Source organism: Diadema antillarum, unplaced genomic scaffold, assembly GCF_040938485.1.
Source record: "Diadema antillarum isolate AM-2024a unplaced genomic scaffold, OU_Dant_1.0 seq00000778_RagTag, whole genome shotgun sequence".
Classification (NCBI taxonomy): domain Eukaryota; kingdom Metazoa; phylum Echinodermata; class Echinoidea; order Diadematoida; family Diadematidae; genus Diadema; species Diadema antillarum.
The window spans coordinates 1,661,971-1,682,641 of NW_027271666.1; the positions used below are offsets into that span (position 1 = coordinate 1,661,971).

General features: G+C 41.3%; 1 protein-coding gene across 1 annotated transcript in view; it reads right to left on the bottom strand.

Annotated features, from left to right (window-relative positions):
* LOC139739005 (dynein axonemal intermediate chain 7 homolog) overlaps positions 1-20,671 on the bottom strand; it is a 34,849-nt gene that overhangs the window by 9,294 nt on the left and 4,884 nt on the right. Inside the window, exons 4-10 of the mRNA XM_071649622.1 lie at positions 13,283-13,387; positions 10,638-10,778; positions 9,855-10,001; positions 4,230-4,333; positions 2,991-3,258; positions 1,516-1,600; positions 233-430 (exon numbers count right to left, since the gene is read on the bottom strand). Coding sequence (XP_071505723.1) covers positions 233-430; positions 1,516-1,600; positions 2,991-3,258; positions 4,230-4,333; positions 9,855-10,001; positions 10,638-10,778; positions 13,283-13,387 — 1,048 coding nt within the window. The remainder of the gene's footprint in view (positions 1-232; positions 431-1,515; positions 1,601-2,990; positions 3,259-4,229; positions 4,334-9,854; positions 10,002-10,637; positions 10,779-13,282; positions 13,388-20,671) is intronic.

Here is a 20,671-nt window from a genome sequence, read left to right on the forward strand (position 1 = left end):
GTCCCCTGCTCGAACTCATTCGGCGGGGACAATAATGAGTGATCTCTATTCTTACGATGGAACATGATTCTAATTTAATTCATCAGAAAGTTCAGAAAATCTTTTTAGCTTGGCTTTGCCCCGTTAAATGGAGGGTCTAATCTTTCACAAAGTGCAGAATCTTGTAACATCGCAATCAGACCCATACATCACTTGCATGTTGCAGAGTGAGGTCAAGCGAGGTCAAACTCACCCTGTGTCATCAGCCAGCTCTTCACTTGCTTCGGCTGGGGCGGCAGGGACAAAAGGTCAAGGTGTATGACCCCTCCCAGGACCTGGTAGGCACGCAGGTCGACGGTGTCTTCATCCTCAAGCTCGTACTCCTCCCCCTCCTCTTCCTCCTCCTCTTCCTCCTCCCCTTCCTCGCCCGTTTCTTCCGCTGGTGCTTTGGCTGGTGATCATCAGACGGGAAAGAAGGTCAAAGGTTAGTTATAGACTTCCTTTACGATCTTCACCACATTTCACAACCACATTCCATCAAGGTGACTTGCAGCACACGGGCAGGTCGCTGAATGCTTTGTACACTTTGAGTGCCATTTCACAAAAACACCCCAATACTATTGTATGCACTGTCCAAAGTCCTTTGCACAGAAACGGTTAAATTGGTCATACTTCCTTCTCAAACAGCAACAGGAGACAAAACCACACTATGTCTTCCTGACTTGTTTCATACACTCTGTGTGAGTCAAACTGCATCAGATAAAGGGGCAGTTACAAATTTGTCGCTATTTGTTTAAAAGCATAATTCACCATTTGCAGAAGAAACAAAAACCCAGCATTAGTTCTTTAAAATAGTTCTAAAATAAGAGTTAGGGATAGAAACAACCACTATAAAAATTTAAATCCATATAATTGATGTTAAGTATGGTTAAACACACAAAATGTGAACAATAGTAAGAATAAAAATGTTTCCAGACTAAACCGTTTACAGTTACTGTTTAATGAGAAAAATACTGACATCTCCTTATATTTTAGGCTTTATTGCAAAATTTTATATGGTAGAATGTTTTGTGATACAACAGACCTACACATATGCATCAAATGTGATATCTTGAACATTTGATCAAAGTCACTGCTCCCAAAGGTAAACAGGACTTTTATCATGTCTTTCCACAATGGAGCAATCTTTCATTACACAATTATTCAACCTCACATCTTATGCGTTTAGTGATCTGAAGTGGATATCTCAGGGAGGTATGTCTTGCAATGGGAGAGCGACTGCACACACAGGATTTGTAAACTTGCAAGATTGTTTTGCAGATCACAAACAAGCCTACCTGCAGTTTTTGCTGAAGACTTATTGATGGTGCGATAAAATCACACACACAGAAAAGCAAACTATCCTTAAATACCTTCTGAAAGATGTCGCAAGAGATTGGGCACCATTAACTGTGTTGGCACTGGATGTACATAGTAGTTAAATCATCACAGTGATTTTTTTTTCTTTCATCAGAACTTGAAAGAAATTCTGCTCACCTGTCTCAGGCTCTTTTGGAGTTGGCGGGACACTCTCGTCAGCATCGGCCTTTTCCTCTTTATCAGCTTCATCCGTCTCGCCCACCTTTGTATCAAACAAGGAAAAGGAGAAAACAAATTTAATCGCACCCTTTATGATAGAAGGCAGCTGGCTATATTCTGTCAAGCGGGAGGTGTGTCACATACATAAAGAAGGGTGTGTTACGCACATAAAAAATGGTGGTCTTCACAATTTAGTAATATAACAATATCAGCACACTTTACTTGTAAAGTGTTGATGTTTTGGTTTGTATTTGTTTTTGTTCCCTATTTGTTATTGTTCTGTTAACTGGGGGAGGCAGGAGACAGGTAAAGATGTTGCGGTCTATGCATAAGACTTTAAGAAACGTAAATCTGTTTTTGTGACAAACACAATGGTTAGCTGTGCATTCTATATAGATCTGGGTCAGTGAGATGACCTTACCAGACATCAAAAGGCATTAAGTCTGTCTGCTGAGATGAAGTATTAATCATCAATACTTGATGAGATGACTCAAGGACGTATTGGGTCTTGATGCACAAGATGTGCAGTACGCTGCCACACAGGAAGAAATCTTGGCAGATAAACTATAAGGTGGGACTACTGTTAAGGCTTTTAATTTTGACAGGGTTTTCATTTTCGCAAATCATTTTTGGGCAGCAAATTAAATACATCAAACTATCACCACCTGATCTTGATCGCATCTAATTCAGGGCACAGAAATACCAATGCACTCATTGCGCTGCATTTGATGCTTTCGAGCATGGATGAAACCCTCATAGCGATCACTACAGTATGTGCTAGTCACGTATCTTCATGCACTCGGTCAAACACTAAGGCCCGAATTCAGAAAGGTGGCACAATCCAAAACCATAGTTTAAACCATGGACAATTTGTATGGAGCTCCAAGTGTCGCATGGCCTATATTGTTACGAAATCAGTCATTTCGTCGACGAAATTACCATTTCATTGACGAAATGATCGTTTTGTCGACGAAATGTATGATTATTCTATAATGAAATGACTGATTTTGTAAAGAAATAGGCCACGCGACAATTGGCGCTCCATAAAAATTGTCCTTGGATTAAACCATGGTTTCAATTGTACCACCTTCGTGAATTCAGACCATAGTGTATAATCCAGATGAATATTAATTATATGTCCAGTAAAGTGGGACCCTGAACAGACAGGCAGTAGTTCACTGGACGACAGCCTTAGTGTAAATTGCAAAAGCAATGTGTGAAAAATTACAAGCTTTTATAGAACTGTAAAACAAGGAATGTTCGCGTGCATTTTAATTTCGCGAATTTTGCGAGCGCCAAGATTCACAAAATTAAAATGCACACAAAATTTCTTGTCTACACTAAATGCATTGAACACCAGTGGCAATTTGCAAAAAATGTCATGCCACGAATGTAATTATCCTGTTTTACAGTACTCCAGCATGGGTTCTCACCTCTCCCTTCTCTGCTTCATCTCCTTCCCCCTCCTCTCCCTCCGCCTTCTCCCCCTCCCCCTCGGCTGGGGGCGGAGCTTCTTCCTCCGGGAGCTCCTCCTCCGGGGGCGGAGGGCGGAAGCGCGGCCGCTTGAGCTTGAAGGTGCGGCAGCGGTGCGAGAGGTGGTCGTAGCTGGTGTGCACCACCCGCACACCGATCTCTGAGAGCGCCAGCTGCTTCGGGAGTTCAAAGGTCAGGTCCTGCTCCTCAAATGTGTAGCTCTTGAACCTGGTGGAGAAGAATGCAAGAAGAAACTCTTGATAATATATCTGAACGAGGGGCAATTTTTACACCCCTTCTGGTTTTGATTGGGTTTTCTCAACAGCCAGCTAATGCTGCTACAAATCTGGTGTTTTTGTGTTTTTCAAAATATTTTTTTCAAAACACAGCTACAGTGGACTCTCGTTATATGAAGTCCTCGGGACTGGCAGTTTTCTTTCGTTATATTGAGATTTCGTTATAAGTGAACAAACAAACAATAGAAATACACAGAGTGGATGATGGTGTGACCCAAATATTTACTTCGTTGTAACCGGAATTTCGTAAACCGTGTTCGTTATAACAGGAGTACACTGTATTCAGTTGAAAAAATTCTTGGTCTTTGACCAGCCAATCAAGAGATACAAAGGGAGACAGAGAGATAATTTTATCCACAGACTGATGGATGGATGGAAGGATACACATGCACAAGGAAACCAATAGATACACGCAGAGATAGATGACAATATTAACACACACACCAGTTGATATATGTACAGATAGACAGCTAGTTACAGTGCACCAGGAGATATAGGTGTAGACATAAACATAATACTGTATACTCCATATATTCAGCGAGTTTAATATTTCGCGAATTGGAACTTCCCGACAATTTCATGAGTGGTTGAATTCATGATTGTGGAGTACAATCCTGATCGGAGAAATGAATTTGTGCATGTCACATCCATGTCAGGATGAGAGTTAATACTTCCTGTGTTTTTCATTTCGCGAATAGCACGTAACTTGCGAAATTCACAAAAATAAAAACCTTGTGAAATATTTGGCATATACAGCAACTAGATGGATAGAGAGACAGACATTTCAGAGATGTAAGTATGCACAGATAAATGAACGGATGGAAAGACAGACCGGAAGATACAGGGAGAGATAGATAGCTAAATGGACCGATACACAAGCACTGATATGTCCATTCTATGTACCTTGGATTCTTCACCAAATTTCCCCAGAGCATCAGGACCAGGTTCTCGCTGCCAGCCACAAACTGGAGGTTGCCCGTCTCCGAGTCCGCTTTGGAGGACGCATCCTGAAATGAACAACACCCACAAAAAAAACAACAACCATTAGAGCTTCATGCCATACTAATGTAAACAGAAACACACTCCTCTCGAAATGAAAATGACCAGCCAAAACACTGACCATTACACTCAATGTGCACCAGTGTAAACATTAATCACCACAAGATATTCAGAATCAATATCAAGATCAAACACAAACACAAACACTTGATTATCCCATTCTTCATTAAATGGACAATCTTTATCACAACTCATTCAGAATCAAAGTCAAGGTTTAACACTAACACTCGATTTTCCCATCCTTTACCACACTGACAATCATTATCACAACACTTTCAGAATCAAAGTCCAAATTTAACACAAACACTTGACTTCTCATTTACACCATGTTCTCTCAAGTACACAATAGGCTTCCAACATACCATGCACAAAGTGACCTTTGACCAGAATTGCTTCACTACAATACACCAAGAGTAGAAATACAGTTCAATTTCATAGTATTACTGTATGACATAATGCAGTCATAAATCTGGCGACTTGTACTAGAATTTAAAGGTAGGGGATACCTTTTACAGACCTCCCAAAATGCAGCAAAACATTAAATATGAACCTCAGGGGACTTGCTTAGGCCACTGCTTAGAAATTTGGAAGTCAACAGTTATCTAAAATTTGAATAATGCACAAAAATCAACTACTCAGTAGTTCTGTGTGTCAGCCACACTTAAGCCTTTTTGTTGCATTCTTCTGTATTTGTGATCTATAAACACAAATCTAAAAGTACAAGAGCTGATGTAATAACATATAGAGTGTGTGGAAAGAATGTATATAGAAATGTTTGTAAGTGTTGATGAACTTTCTTCACAAAATATACATGATGGACACACATGCAGTACATGGGTCTGCAAAGGTAGCCTAGTAATGTACTGGAATTTACGGTGAGCCCCGAAAACAATTCAATTCAAAATCTAACCGTCAAAAAAATGTACTAAATGTTACCTTCCACTTTCAATACTTTATGGGAGTTTCTAAAATGATATTCTCTTCAACATACCACTGTATTTATACAACTCTTCATTTAAGGCGTGCAAATGGGATTCCCTACCTTTAAAGGTTCATCTGTTGCACACTCCTAACTTTTTCTTGTCACCAATCAGGTTCATATCATATTTGGTGGTTTGGTGCTATATCTTTTTCTTTTATTATTATCATTATTGAGCCCTGCTTCAGTCAAAAGGTTTATTGTGGTGTCAGACTTATCAAAATCACCTAAATCAGAAATTCGTAACTGATACTGTAATTAGGAAACAATTTCTAAGAAGATTAGAATTACGCATTACTGTCTGAAAGTGGGCAAATTCTGATATTTTTCTGATTTTGTGCAAGTCTTATGAATATAGCCAAGTTTCATCTTATCTATTTAAACTAAAGGATAAGAAGTAAAATTTCGAGCTGCAGATTCCATCGGGACAAGGTGATACCGTCTGCAGCCGAATCTCACCAGGACTTTCTGGGTTCAAAAAGTAAAGAATTAAAGAATATATCTTCTGCTGAGCACACAGACTGCAATGACCTACATTCATCTATAAATACCAATTTGGACACACCCATGTATGGCTTTGAACATGTGTATATGCCATCACCTAGGCAATGAAAATTTGATTTGAACTCGCAGTAAACAGGGAGTGGTAACCTTCTACAGGGTGGAGCTGCCAAATCCTAAGACAAGAACAAGATTTGTTGTTGTTGTTTTTTGTCAACATTCTAAATGGCCAACTTTGTACAATACGATTATATTCACTTACTGGAACAAATAAATATCAAAAATGTACAACAAACGGAGATGAGAAAAACAGATCAAAACATTCCACCAGGGTGGTCCACAACTTGAAATTTTAGCATGTTGCAAGCTCAGAATCTGAGAATATTGCAGAAATTGAATATGCGCGGAGCGCACACGATGAGTACGTAGTAGACCGTCTACTCAATGTTTTGCTGCTTATCTCTCTTTGTGCTGCTTACATTCAATGTTCTCTCTCATGTTTTGCACACAAATATCTAAAGTACCTGGTAGTTTGATGTTTCTTATGTTATGCAAATGTTTTGCACATTATTGAATACTTTTACTTTGAGCTTGTTGCAAATTCTTAAGGATGTTGCATAGCATGTTGCTGGCTTTTTAGGATGTTGCACAAGAATTTTAGCATGTTGCAGCGACATGCTAAAACCCCTCGTGGACCACCCTGTTCCACCCTCAAAATTCTGTACCAGAATCAATATTTCTTTAAATATCTTTTAATAAGATCATTAATATTTCATTCCCGCTTTTTTTTCTTCAGAAACTCTACACTCCACTCCATGGACACACCCAAGCATGGCTTTGTACATACCACACCTACGACTTTACAAGCCTGCACACTATGAAAATTTGATAAGAACTCACTGCAAAACAGGGAGTGGTAACAGTGTACAATGTATAATGGGTGGTGCCATCACATCCTTTGGGAAAAACAAGATTTGTTTTTTTCCTAAACATTCCATTAAAACAACCGACATGGTGCAATATAATTAAACTCATGTACTGGGACAAACAAAACATAAAAAATGTACAACAAAATAGAGAGAGACAAGAAAAATAATCCAATTTCACAGTCATAATTCTGTACTGGAATCAATATTTGACTAGATAACTCACAAATATCAATAATATTTGACTAGATAACTCACAAATATCAATAATATTTGACTAGACAACTCATACTTTGTATATCAATGAGATTTTTTTCCTGCATATACTTTTTTTTTCTTTAGAAGCTCTATCCTCTAAAAGCGATGTATTGCTTTTTTGTTTATGTGCTCCTATTAACCACAATCAGTCATACACACAAGAGGTAGTAAGGGAAAAGCAAAATGCATTTACTGTCAGACATCAAATGTTACAACTAATGTTACAAACAAATATAACAAGCATCAGTTTATCCAACCTTTCTTGCAAGTGTAGGGTATGACATTGGAAGGATTTTTTTTTTGTTTTTTTTTTTTTCGGGTGAACCGAAGAACTTATTTTGATACAAGTACGAGCGTCTTTCCCAAGTATCCACATGAAAATGATACACATTAAGCAGAGTATACAAGAGAGTTTACATTTGTTACAAGGCAACAATTTTCCTATTGCTTCTGACCGACGAAGGCTGTGTATATACATTACAAGGCAAGGCGTTTGCTCATGAATAATATATCTAGGGATGGAATGAGATGAACTGAAGAGAAAGACCCCATCTCCTGGCAGTACCGGCAAATGAACATTGACCGTACTATAATACAACAATGTCCATATGCCAGTACTACCACAAGTAGGGTGGAGTTGAAGAGCAAAAATTCAGCGACAGGATTCCACATTTTTTTTTCCCCCAGCTGCACAGCACGGAAAAGAAGAAGGCGTGGAGAGATGTTAATAATCCAGCGAAAGTTCAGAAAGCTTGCCATTATCTTGCCTTCGGAAGCAGAGCGTGGTTTCGGTTTTTTAATCTCTCCCTTCTTGCACCCCCAGATGGATGATAGAGGGCGGCACAAGATTTCAGAAATCCTGCGGTCATACTTTGCAAGTTGTATGAATATACCATGGTTGAAGTAGGGCAATGAAGAAATGCACAGACATTTTTTTTTTCTATTGGTTAGATGGAGTCTATACTTGTGATTCACACACAGACATTGATATACTTTCAAAACTATGTATCCGAGTTTATTAGTTGCAATATTTGAATAGCTAAAAGTGATCTGCAAATTGTTTAACATCTTTATTATATTCACACCACCATGTGCAGAGAAGGTGTTTGTTAGACAGGGCACTTGTCCCAGCAGAAGGCTTTCAAAACCTCCACACTAGCAGACTGTGATTGCAAAATAATGATTAACGATACATCAACAGTAGTGAAAGCGAATCTGCCCGGCTCCCATCACCAACCGACTACTCACGGTATTATGTTCAACTCACAGAGCGGAAACGATCTCTTGATATCAGCCTTCACACAGAGCTACCAATATTCTGGGCTCTCCTTCGCTTTCAAGAAAGAAACACACAACACACAAGACTAACATTCAAACACACACACACACACAGACACACAGACACACACTCTCACATGTATACACACAGAAATACACAGACAATGGCACATCCCATGCATTGTACAGCCAGTACATTGCTCACATTCTTGAAATACCTAGAGCATGTAATTACTCCCGCAGATTCACTGCAGAATGAATGGAATGTTCAAGCTAGTCAGACAGAGAAAGATCAAAGGTCACGATGTATTACATAATAGCACCATGTACGCACCACACAGCTTGTTCCACGAACTGAAAGATATTATGCCTTGACTAACACAGTACACATCACACCCCCACACCATGAAATGACAGTGACCTATGACCCCATTGCTCGGGGTTTCTAGATACCATTACATTTTCCTTAGCTTGGATTTTACTGGACTTTTGCCTCAGGAGCACAGAGCGATACAAAGTTGCTAGTACGGACTACAGCACCAGTTGGCGTGCATAGCATTGGCTATGGAAAGTTTTGCTTTGGAGAGTAAGCACTGTATGTAATTCATGAATAATATTTCTACTGTGGGTATTGTAGGGGAGGGGCAAAGCAATTTGGATGATATTGAACATATTTTCTGCCATAATCACATCAAGATATGTGAGGGAAATATTATGCGGAAGTCAAAATTTGTCTGCATGTTATTGGAGGACCTAGGTTTTGCATGTTTCTTCCGTCATGCACTCCTAATCCTCTCCTCCCCACCCCGCCCCCTTTTCTGATTGTTGAGATTAACGTCTTGCCTACCCTTTGAAATCCCTGTACGAACCAGAGCCTCCTACTCAATGACCTTTTTGCTCTTTCCTCATTAATTTAGTGGATGCATCAGATTTTTGCCTACTTTTCAGCGTGGGCTCTCATTTCCAAGTATTTCGGTACCACTTGTTTTCGGATGAAAATGTTCCAATGCACTGCTTGCCAGATTTTCACACACAAAAAGTGAGGGATGGTCTACTTTTTTTTTTCTTTTTCCTCTTTCTTGAATACACTTGTGGAGATTTTACATTTGCCTGCAGCATGGAGATGAGAGGAAGATTTTCAAGCAGAAATGTGATGATTTGCAGTCTTCAGCTGTCAATTTTCTTGTTGTTTTAACCACTTTGGGGGTTTTCTTTGGTGAAAATTCAGTTTGAGATCCTGAAGGGAAATGTTCCTTACACAGAAGCAGATAGGTGATGATTTGCAGATTTTAGTTTGTCTATTTTCTGTGTGCGTCTTTTGCTTTAATTCTTCTCTCTTTTTTTTTTCATTTCTTCGGTGAAAAATTGGGTTTGAGATCCTGAAGAGCAGTGGTCTGCTCAATTCTGGCCATGAGGACAATTTAGTTTGAGGCCTGAAGGTCAATGCACCTTTTGTAGTGGGACAGAGGCCTGATCAGTTTTGGCCGTTGAGGGCAATTCAGTTGAGCCCCTGAAGGGAGTAAGTACCTTAAGCAGCAGGACGGTGGCCTGGTCAGTTTTGGCCATGAGGACGTTCTGGAGCTCCACGATGGTGTCCTCGTAGCGAAGCTCGGTCATCTCGTCCAGTTGGTCGTCCGGCGTGTCCTCGATCAGGAACTCCAGCTCATGGATCAGCTGCCGGGAGAGGAGGGAGAGGAGAGTCATAAGATGAGAAGGGCATAAAAACCAGAGAAAAGATATGGGATCTTCACTCCGACCTTTGTTATCTGACTTTATCGGCCCGGAGCCTGTCCTGTAAGCGATTGGATCGCATATGGGAAGAACAATGTTTATGTACACGATGCAGATGCTGATGCAGAGGTAGCTACTAAAGTAGGTAACCACCACAGTGGTGTATAATCTATGCTACAGACTACTTTAAAATCACAGTCTGTTTTTCATGGAAATAGGACAATTCAAATGTAAATTTCTGAACTTGTTTCTGTTTAGAATATTCATGCGAGTTCTGTAGGAGTTTTAATTGAGTTTTTTTTTCTTCTTCTTCTTCATCTTCTTCTTTTTCATCTTCACTGTTTGAACCTGTCTAGATAATAAAGAATTACAGATAGAAGATGGCCGGATAGTCAAGGTCAGACTGTATATCGGTGTAATGTGTGTGTATGCTCTTGCCGATCCAGTCCCAACAAACACCTTTGTGGTTTGAAGTTTTTGTTTTTTTTTACGTAATTCTTAATACGGCCATTATAAAACCAAGGTTTTACAATTTGATTCGACCGACATGTGTTTTAAAACTTTGCAACGATTTTTTACCGCTAGGACAAGCTTGCTCTCCTTCAGGACGCAGTCAATACTGTTCCTCTCCACATCATCCTTCCAGAGATTGATGTATGTGTTGATCTCCGCCGGGATCGTTGGATCCGGGCTGCCGTCACATCGCATGTAACGCTCCCACTGTAAATGAGATAAAAACGAGAACAAAACGGTATTGAGGAGGATGTTAATTTCTGTGAAAAGAACAAACATCAATCGACAGACGCCAGGATCACCGTCGCATAGGAATGGCTGAATCAGCCTTCCAGTAATTTCATATTCCTGCATTGATTGTTGACATCCTATGCGTAATGGTGGCGCAGGAATCATCCCTGAGCTGTTCGTCACAGGCTGCCCTGGAAATTGGAACAATCACAGCCGTTCAGGATCGCCACAAAGAACAGAGATTGCGCCTTTCTGGTATTCCCAGGTTATTCCCCCACAAGGTCATAAACGGTCTATCCTATCGCTGGAGAGATTAAAGAAGGCTGCATTTCAGAATCATCATCTCAGCTGATGCCACAAAAGAAAAATGTCTCATCACTTATAATTCCTCTAGCAGTTTCCCAAGCTACTTGCAATGCCAACATGAGACATTGCTATGCTAATTTTGCCACAACAAAAGCTCAATTATCCAATTTGCGTCCAAGCAGCGCCAGCGTTCTTTGCTCGGAGGCGATGCGCTTTCCCCGCCCCTTTGCAAGCACGCGCCGCAGCCCCCTGCGCACGTCATCTGCACCCTTGCCGAGCCGTGACCAGCATATGAGCAATCGCGGGTGGCTAATTCGCTGCAGAACAAAAGCCGATTATCCAATATCCTCTCTAGCGGAGGCCTGCCTTGTCTTGCGAGAACTGCTGACAGTCTCACAGGAAGTGTTCTCATACTGACTGTAGCAGCGACTAATGGAGGATTTCCGCCTCGCGATGGCTCCCTTCTCCTTTATTCTGATGAATCTTATCTCCTTTTTTTTTTCCTTTCCTGCACAAGGTCCACAAGCCACTCCGCAGAAAGGACGCTCACGACCAGGAAGTTGCACGGCATTCTGGGAAGTTGCCAAGCATCCATTGCCCCCATGGATTTCGCATGGGGCAGCTTGGCTGCACACTCATTTAACGCCCACACTTCCCTTTCTCAAGATAACACTCAGAAAAGTGAGGGGTTACTTCGGGTTTTGAAAACAGAAGGATCTAGAGTATCCTGCTCAAATGTCAGTCACATCACAAGGGTAAACTCTCCTATGGGCCAAGACCAAAACCGAAGAAAAAAGTTCATCTACAAAATGTAACGACGCTCTCAAGTTCAGCGCCTATCACGGCTGAGGAACTGCACACATGTTCAAATTAAAACACAGAACGTGACAACCGAATCTAGCCTTCAGCGATTTTTTAGCTCTGTACAAAATGCGACAGGCAAACGAGGGAAATCATAGTCAAGGCGCATTTTGCCCTTTCAGTCACACCAACATGATACCACCCATACATTTGTCATAACTGTTCTCATTCCTTAGCCACGTAGGCATACTGCAAAAAACCCGGTCGCTGCATGTCTACGTGAACACGTGTCAGGTCTTTTCTTGCATCTCTTTACAGCTATCGTTTGTGTCACACACCATCTGACATCAATTCTGGGGATTAGGTGCTCGAATTTTTGTTGAAGGAACCGCCAACCTAGCAGAGAAGTAGATTATCCAATTTCCACCCTGTTCATTTCCAGTGCATCGATGCCGAAAACGCAGAACACCCCGATTCAGAGCAGAGCAGCTCAGAGAAGTCGCAGCAACACGCAAGCCCCCCCCCCCATGTGTCGTCCTAACGAGTCAAAAAGAAGGGGCAGAGGTAAGAGATCGGGGTGGGGGATGCGTAAGAAAGCGGTGCAGCCGCGGAGTCCCATCATTCTGTGGATCTGTCAGCATGGTTAATTGGCAAGCAAGTGGGGTTGGATGAGTAAGGGGGGTGACATCACAGACCATGCTGGCCCCGTAATCGCCCACTACCTGCCACTTCGGCTTTGTCGCGATGTGGATGATTTCAATTGGATTTTAAACGCTACTCCCCCCCCCCCCCCTTCAACCCCGCCTCGCTCTACATCAGCCCATACCCTTACCCTCTAAATGACCTGCGACCTTTCAATCTCACTCACTCTTAAAGCAAGGAGATAACCCCCGCGGCTGAAGCAATACTCGCATACAGCGCGTTTACCTCCCAGCAGAGTCTTATCGCGCCATGGATTGACTTCGATTGACTTTCCTTCCTAATCCAACTCGCCTCTTCTCACCCAACACAAGACTACATTGCTGTCCTTTTGATGCAAAGAGTGCGGCCATATTGAGTCTATTCAGTGTCATTAGGCTTGCCTTGCTTGGGTTTGGTTTAGTTGTAGTACAGAAGCTAGGGTCAAACAGTTGCACGATCATGTATTCACTATCTTTCTGATATCCTTGCGTTGGGATGATTTTGGACTAAAGCTACAGGGCAATGATGCAATGGGCATTGACTTGTATCTAAGCCTAGTAAAGAGGGAATCCTTAGCGTAAAGGATTTCCGGCTTGGAAGACTTCCATTCCATAATGCACCCTTCTCTGATAGTATAACAGAAGGGGAAACGACTAATAAGCTGACGTGACCTTTGACCTCTCTGTACATACCTTGGCCTTTGACCTCCTGGCATTGTCAAGGTTAGCGAGGGCAGTGTAATTCCCTTCCAAAATGGATGCAAGTTCAGCCAGCTGAGCAGCATGCCTCTGGTGTTCCTGCAAAGACCAAATAATGATATAAGATAACACGAACAAACCACTGCCCAATACATTCTCACGTTACCTGTGTAAATTTCATCTGCAAACACTTCACATAATGCTCTATTTAATGTTATAAAATGTCATCGCTACAGAATTCCTAAAGGAGCCTACATCTTAAAACTGGTTTGCACCACCTACTGAAAACTACTCCAAAGCTGCTATATCGTATGCATTGCTTTATGATAATAACAGTTGGATTCTTTAATAATCAAGTCACACTGTTCCATACGAGGAACGATCTAGATGATATGCAGACTGCCATTGCAGACATGGCTAACAGCTGTATCCGCATCAAGAAATCCTGCAATACCTTTTTTCGACACAGCATATGAAGGTTTGGATGTTAAACATGCCTTTCTCTGTGAGCAAACTCATGGAAACCTAGCCAGCACTAGAAGCATTAATTAGGAGCATCCACATGGCAGCACCAGCCAAAATGTTCAATCAACCAGTCCTATAAGGTGCTTAAGATTTTCAGGAGTGTGATATGGTGATATGACACAAACAAACAAGCAAACAAACAAAAAGTTATGCATATAGTTCACTGCTCAGTGTCTTGCATCACATTACAAAAGGGACCTACTTTGTGTGGGGAAGGGGAAGGAGGGGTAGGGGTGGGGGTAGCGGCGAGGGGGGGGGTGTGGAGGGAGAAATATCCTTGAATGAGCATGAGCAAATGCTTGTTCATCGTGGGCTAATGAACCTTTTCCTTGTATCCTAACTCATGATCAGGAAATGCACAATTATGGTTTTTGGTGAAAGAGAAAAAAAGAGGGGGAAGGGAACAAAAAAAAAAAAAAAAATCAGGCCCGACTAAGCACCAGAGCTAGAACAAAGATGAGTTAGTTTCCTGTACTTTTAACACTACCTCCCTCTCTAGAATGAGTCACGTTTGGAAGCAAAGGCTATGAGATTTCCTTCCCCCTCCCCTCTTTCTATCTTTGTTCCATCTCTCTGTCTCTGGTTTACATTTGCAATGCGCAGACAAAAACGCTGCATCAAATATGACTACAATATCCTGCTGCTACAAATTGTTTGAACGTACACACAGCATTAGATAGTTTGTATCCTTTAACTGTGGCACACATGTCAAGTTTTTATATCGTGTTATTTATTATCGTGTACTGCACAGCAAAGAGACCAGTCGTCGTACACTTAGTGAGGTTTGAGAACAAACTTGGGCCCAAATGTCTGGCAGCAGTATTTGGTGTGCACTGTGCTGTATCCATCAGTCCCTATCATTCTATTGTGGCCCATCATTCCCTTGCCACTATGAAGTCTTTTCCTTTCAAGATTTTGGAATGCTACACTACACCAATCTACATGTCCGGGGAAAAATACTACATATAAATACAGCTATATAAATATATATATCGTGACATACTAATTGTAGACCGGCCTGTCACACACAAGTGTCCCTAAGAATGTCATCGGCATGTCATCCCTGGGTCGATTCTGCTGCCCAGACAAGGTTCAGTGTTTGTTGACTCTGGACATTCCAAAAGCGCCACCCACACAACCAAAACTCACTGAGAAGTCTCTGTCGACAAGAAACTAAGAGCCGGTGATATGAACTCTGTGCAGGAACTCTCCACTGAAGGAGAAACAATAGCTTTAATAGGAGAAATCCACCTTTCCATAATGCTGTATTTTTACAGCACTGCACTTGACTTTATGATCAGAATTGTGATTCAGATTTTTAACAGAGCAACAGAATCTAGTGTTCATCCAGGCTATCTGGATATAGTATCTGGATGGTATCAGGGACACATTTTATCCAGTGCTCTGGAGTCTTTTTTTCTTTTCGGGGTTTCCCCTCTTCCCACATTAACGCCACAAGTCAATAAATTTCACACTCAGAAGAAGCACTTGCTTAGCAACTTCTAACTTTTACAGCTCACTGAAATACCATTAAGTTTGATATGGTGATCAAACCATCCAACCTGTAACTTATTTGAATTTGTATCATGCAAGCCTTATCACAGTCATGTGACAGAGAACAAACAATCAGGTGTCCTCTCACTGATTGCCTGGAATAACAACCACAGCATTCCAAAGACACATATTTTCAGAAAATTGTCCTCATCTTATTATGCCTGATTACACACATTTACCAATTGCCTAGCTGTGTTTGAATATGCTATTAATCAAGTTTTGCCCTTAAAAATCAAAGTTCTTCAACTGGGTACACCTTCAAAAATCCTCGTAATGAGCCTGACCAGCACTTCAATCTTGCACTTTAAAGCCGAGCACTCCCGTCAAGAGGACATCAGCTCATTCCACAAGTCTGCTTGAGTTTGCAGCACCAATGAAAAGTACTGTTGGAATCCTACATACACCATTTATCTGCCAGCCAAGCAGCTTCGTACAGTGCACATGTTTATCTGGGATCATATTCTAGAGTCATTTTTTTTTCTTCTTCTCTCTATACCATGGCATGTACGAAGACAAACGGAGAAAATACTCAGCATATTTTTGTGAACTGCCTCTTCCACTACATACATGTAATCAGCACAGGCAAATATTTCTGACTTGCAAATAGCAGCTGAAGATGAAACACAAACACACAGGAAATACAAAATACCTGCTCCACGAGGCAAGACTTCCAAGAATGCACAAATTCATAAGTGTATGAAGTTGGGGTTGGAGGCAGCCCAGCCATACCCAGCACCAATTGTGACAAATTGATGGCATGCAAGCACACTTGGGCTGTATGCAGAGTGTACAGCTACAGCTGTAATCAAGCCCTGTCCAGTACAAAATGATTTTGCTGGTCGGCAAGCACTGATTAGCTGGTTACGTAACGACCCGATTGAAATGTAGGGGCATGTGTGGTTTGGTACTTGAGCTTATCATCAGCAAAGATAGAACATGGAACTCTCCAGTACTTCGTGTCAATTTGTGGCCTGCCTAATGTGGCTTTAGAATAACGTCTTCCATGTTTGAGCATATCGCTCATGAATTAACTACACTTTTTTTTAAAACTTTCTGTAATACCTTAGACAGTTTCCTCCTTTTTTTCTCGTGTTTTTACTTTTTGCTAATATGATTTCCTGGGAAATGTGCGCATGTCACATAAACTGATAAATCAACACAGATTTTGCAATACTATGTGCCTTGGTTGACTCTGTCTGCCTTTAATACTAATAGTGATTGGTTTGAATACAGCCAGTGCTGCTTGGAAGAGGTTACATACAAAAGTGGGAATCTATGTTTTAAAAGCATATATGGAAAACAGAGACCACGAAAATTCACCAGACACACACAGCAAGTTTATAAAGGCTCTACATTTTAGACACTATGGCAAACAGTTGTTAATTTACCACAGGGGCCTATGCATACATACAATGCATTCACACATTTGCTGCACACACATGCTGATACAGTCACTAACAATGTGGAACAGACTGTTGCATTGTTACATTGTTTCAGCAAAGGAAATGCACCCAATTTGGTCGACAATGAATAATACATCAAAGGCCTTGGATCAAGGCTAAACTCCTGCCATGTGTCAAGAGGTGTGGGCTTGCTCAGTTTAGATTCTAAACAATGGCTACTGACAGATATTGTTACACTGACAACCAATTAACCTATAGAAGGAAAAAAAAAGTCAAGGTACACAGTGTTACCAGTTTATCCCATATGTGTACATGTACTTGAAACAAAACAAAATTAAAGAGCCACTTTCAAAAATAAAGCTATAAATCAAACACATCAGGCCTATTCACATTCTTTCTGCTCAGTATACACTTGTACACTACATATGCCTGTCAGATGATTACACACACTACATCTTTGCAGAAAAGACCACTGGAATATAAATGCATGTACAGATACATCCTCAAATGCCCAAAGAATGGCTCAAGGACGCTGAAAATACCATATGTCCCGTCACTGTCCCCAGTGCGAACTCTTAACCTGTACGGGGCACAGATGGCTACATCACTACACACGCTCCACCTATCACACTGCACACATACATTTACCACATCCATGTGTGGTATCAGTTTATATTGGTTTATACATCTGCCCTTCTTTCAAGAAACAGCCAATATTTTAATATCTACCGAGATCACACAGTTTGATCCCTCACAAGAGCTTAATATTTTTGTTCTTTTAAATTACAAGAATTCAGAGAAGAGTTTTACTGCAGTACCAATAACGACTTCTTATCAGTTGTAGACTGCAGACAGGAATAAGAATGGCCATCAAGACATGTATGACACTAATTTTAGCATGGTATTCCTTGTAACAAAGGTCACATGCCCAGCCACTGTAACCACCAATGCTGCCACCAACTACTGCGACCTATATTGTACTGTCATCCAAAGAAGAAAAATCATATCATTCCCTTTTTAACAATCTTCAACCGACTAATCATAGCGGATGAAAAGGCCATGCAAAATTACAGAAATCAAAAGAGCAAATATCATACACCATGGAGTACAGCTAATTCTGAGTATACGGACGGAACCGAAAACAGAAACGGTTAGCAGTTTGATACATACCGATATGGCCTGGACAACCATTTGCTTGATGGCATCAAAATGATCCTTCCACAAAATCTACGCATGATTGTGCTGGTATGAAGAAAACAAAATGCTGCTCCCTCTTAAATGTGTGTGCCCCCATTCCAATTAATTATGCTTGTGACTTGGAGCGGTGACGGGACTTCTCTGAAGTCGTTTTCACTTCAGCACTCTCTCTTTCTCTTGGCACCCACACATGGATGCTCTCTCCTTCGATGCACTGCTCCGTCTGGCACTGGCGGGAAGTTGCCCAGTTCCTTTCAGTGCGGAACATGCACCAGCCCATACATTGGCACTCGGGGCACCAGAACAAAGGCCCACCACTGCACAACTCCACAGGTATGTGTGAATAGACAAAGGCCAACCCCTAGCCTTAATCTCTATTTCCTGCTAAAGCAATCATGACTGTGGTTTGCGCTGGCTGTCCGAGCAAGGTTTTCCCATTACAGCCTCAAGACCACACTGCCATTACAATGAGGGTCCACATAGTGTGCAATCATTCTCCCATTTAAAGTCCAGTCCATACTCCACCCCCCCCCCCAAAAAAAAAGAAAAGAAAACTGAATAAGGTATATCATTACATATTTTACTTGGTCCTTTCACTCAGTAGGCCAAGCAGAAAGCCAATACCATGCTCCAGTCGAAAAATATGTGAATACAAATTTGGTGTGAAAGCACTGTACACTGTACGTATGCATCATATATCAAGTGGACAAGTGAAATAGCGAACTGTTCCTTAAAAACCTGTTTAAACCTAATCAATGAAAAAAAAAAAATAAATAAATAAATAAAAATATAAGAGAATATTTATGGGTCCGGACTATGCTTTGGGAGGGTGAGTTTTCTATAATCTCTCTCTACATAACCTCAAGCCAACACAGATTAATGGGAGGATGAATGTAGTGATAGAGGACTACAGTGGCTCTTCACTCTCTAGAGGTTCTCAGGACGTTCTCATCTCAACACAGACGACTATCTGCAGGTGTAATAACAAGCTGTGTGCATATTTGGAAGACAGTGACACACTGATGACCTGAGCTTTCCTCCACCCGGAAAGGGACTAGGAAAGGCTGCTTCCGAACCAAATTCATTGTGCAACCGATTGATCATTGTTTCAGTATTTCTGGAGGAAGTTGCACTAACCTGCAGCTTACAGCAATATTGAACACTAACACTTGTATGCCAGCCACATCCACAACTGCAGTAGCTAGCCTATCTGAGTCTATTAATCTGTCAAAGTGTCATACAGCATATTATCCATTAATCAAAAAGTGCTCTGATTGAGGGTTGTGCTTAAAAATAAAAGGAAAAGCTGCTCATACTCTCAAGACATCAATCAAAAGTGGGAGGAATTACTTGCCAGTAATATTCACCTTAGACCAGCCAATCATGTAAAAAACAGAGTCTATATAATGCTTCCGAAAACATTTGCACTGACAGAAAGACAGGACAGGACAAAAATACATGTATCTTTTGTCATTTCCCACAGAAAGACAAATGCTTCATTCGACAATTCCACCAGCATTGCCCCTGTTAATACTAGAAGTGTCAAAATTCTCTGCAAAAATCTCATCAGTAATTGGGCATCACTTTTACCAAAAAGCTGCCACAAGCATCAACTTTGAATTACAAGTGAAAAATTGAGCACAGAAAATGGGATTCCATTGGGTTTTAAATCATCTGTGATTTGCAGGCAAGTTCTTGTTGTAATACACAAAAGTTTGTGAGTTGTGCGTGGGGCAAATTCCTGCATCGAATTCACTCCCTGCTTAATCTAAGATTTTGATCCCAACAGCTACAGAACATCGAAGCTTCCATAATTATGCAAACAATATCAAGTTCAGTTTCCACATCAGCAGGTATAGCTACAAGCTATTGAAACCACCATCTAAATGCCTCACTCACAGCAGCTGCGCAAAGTTAATACGGCTGCATGGCAAACAACAACGCTACACTACTAGTATTCGTTTGAAGTCGGTATTCATTTACAGGCTGATCTGCCCCAAGACTGCCGCTCCATCTGTTACCACACACAATGTGTGCAAATCACCCAGGAAAGAGAAATTGTGCTGGCGCAACGTACAGTTACTCTATAGTGAACACAATTTTTCAGAATGCAGTATAGTGTTGAAAAATTAAGCTACTCAATACACTAGCACAACCACATAGCGAGACAATATTAAAAGAGAGCTGTAAAGAGATAGTCAATAGCAGAGATGAGAATTTACTGATAAATGTTTCATATCTAAAGATTGGTTAGTTGAAGTTGCCAAAAACAAAGGGAACATACCTCATTCCAGCCAAGCACACAAAAGAAGCACGCAGCATGCGCTTCCTAACAGCAAAGGCACCTTCGCAGATATTTAGGCCCATGCCAAGTTGAGTTCACAAGTTCTGGCAACGGGGAAGGTACATCCCCGGGAGCTGCTTTCCAGAGGAGACAGGCTGCGTCAACTGGCAGCCACCGCCCAAAACGAGTCCCATAAGTACAACTCACACGGCCCGCGGCGAGGCGAGCGGACAGGTCCAGAACGAATCGAAGAGGACACGAGGCAGGAGCCGTGATTCACGACGTGATTCAGAGACTGGCTCCAGAGCATGTTGCTAAACTCCGGCATCGAACAGTCTCTTTATAAAGCCACCTGTGAAGATTTCAGGCACAGGAAGTGCTAACTTCACCGACCAATCAGAACGGGTCTTAGTCACAATG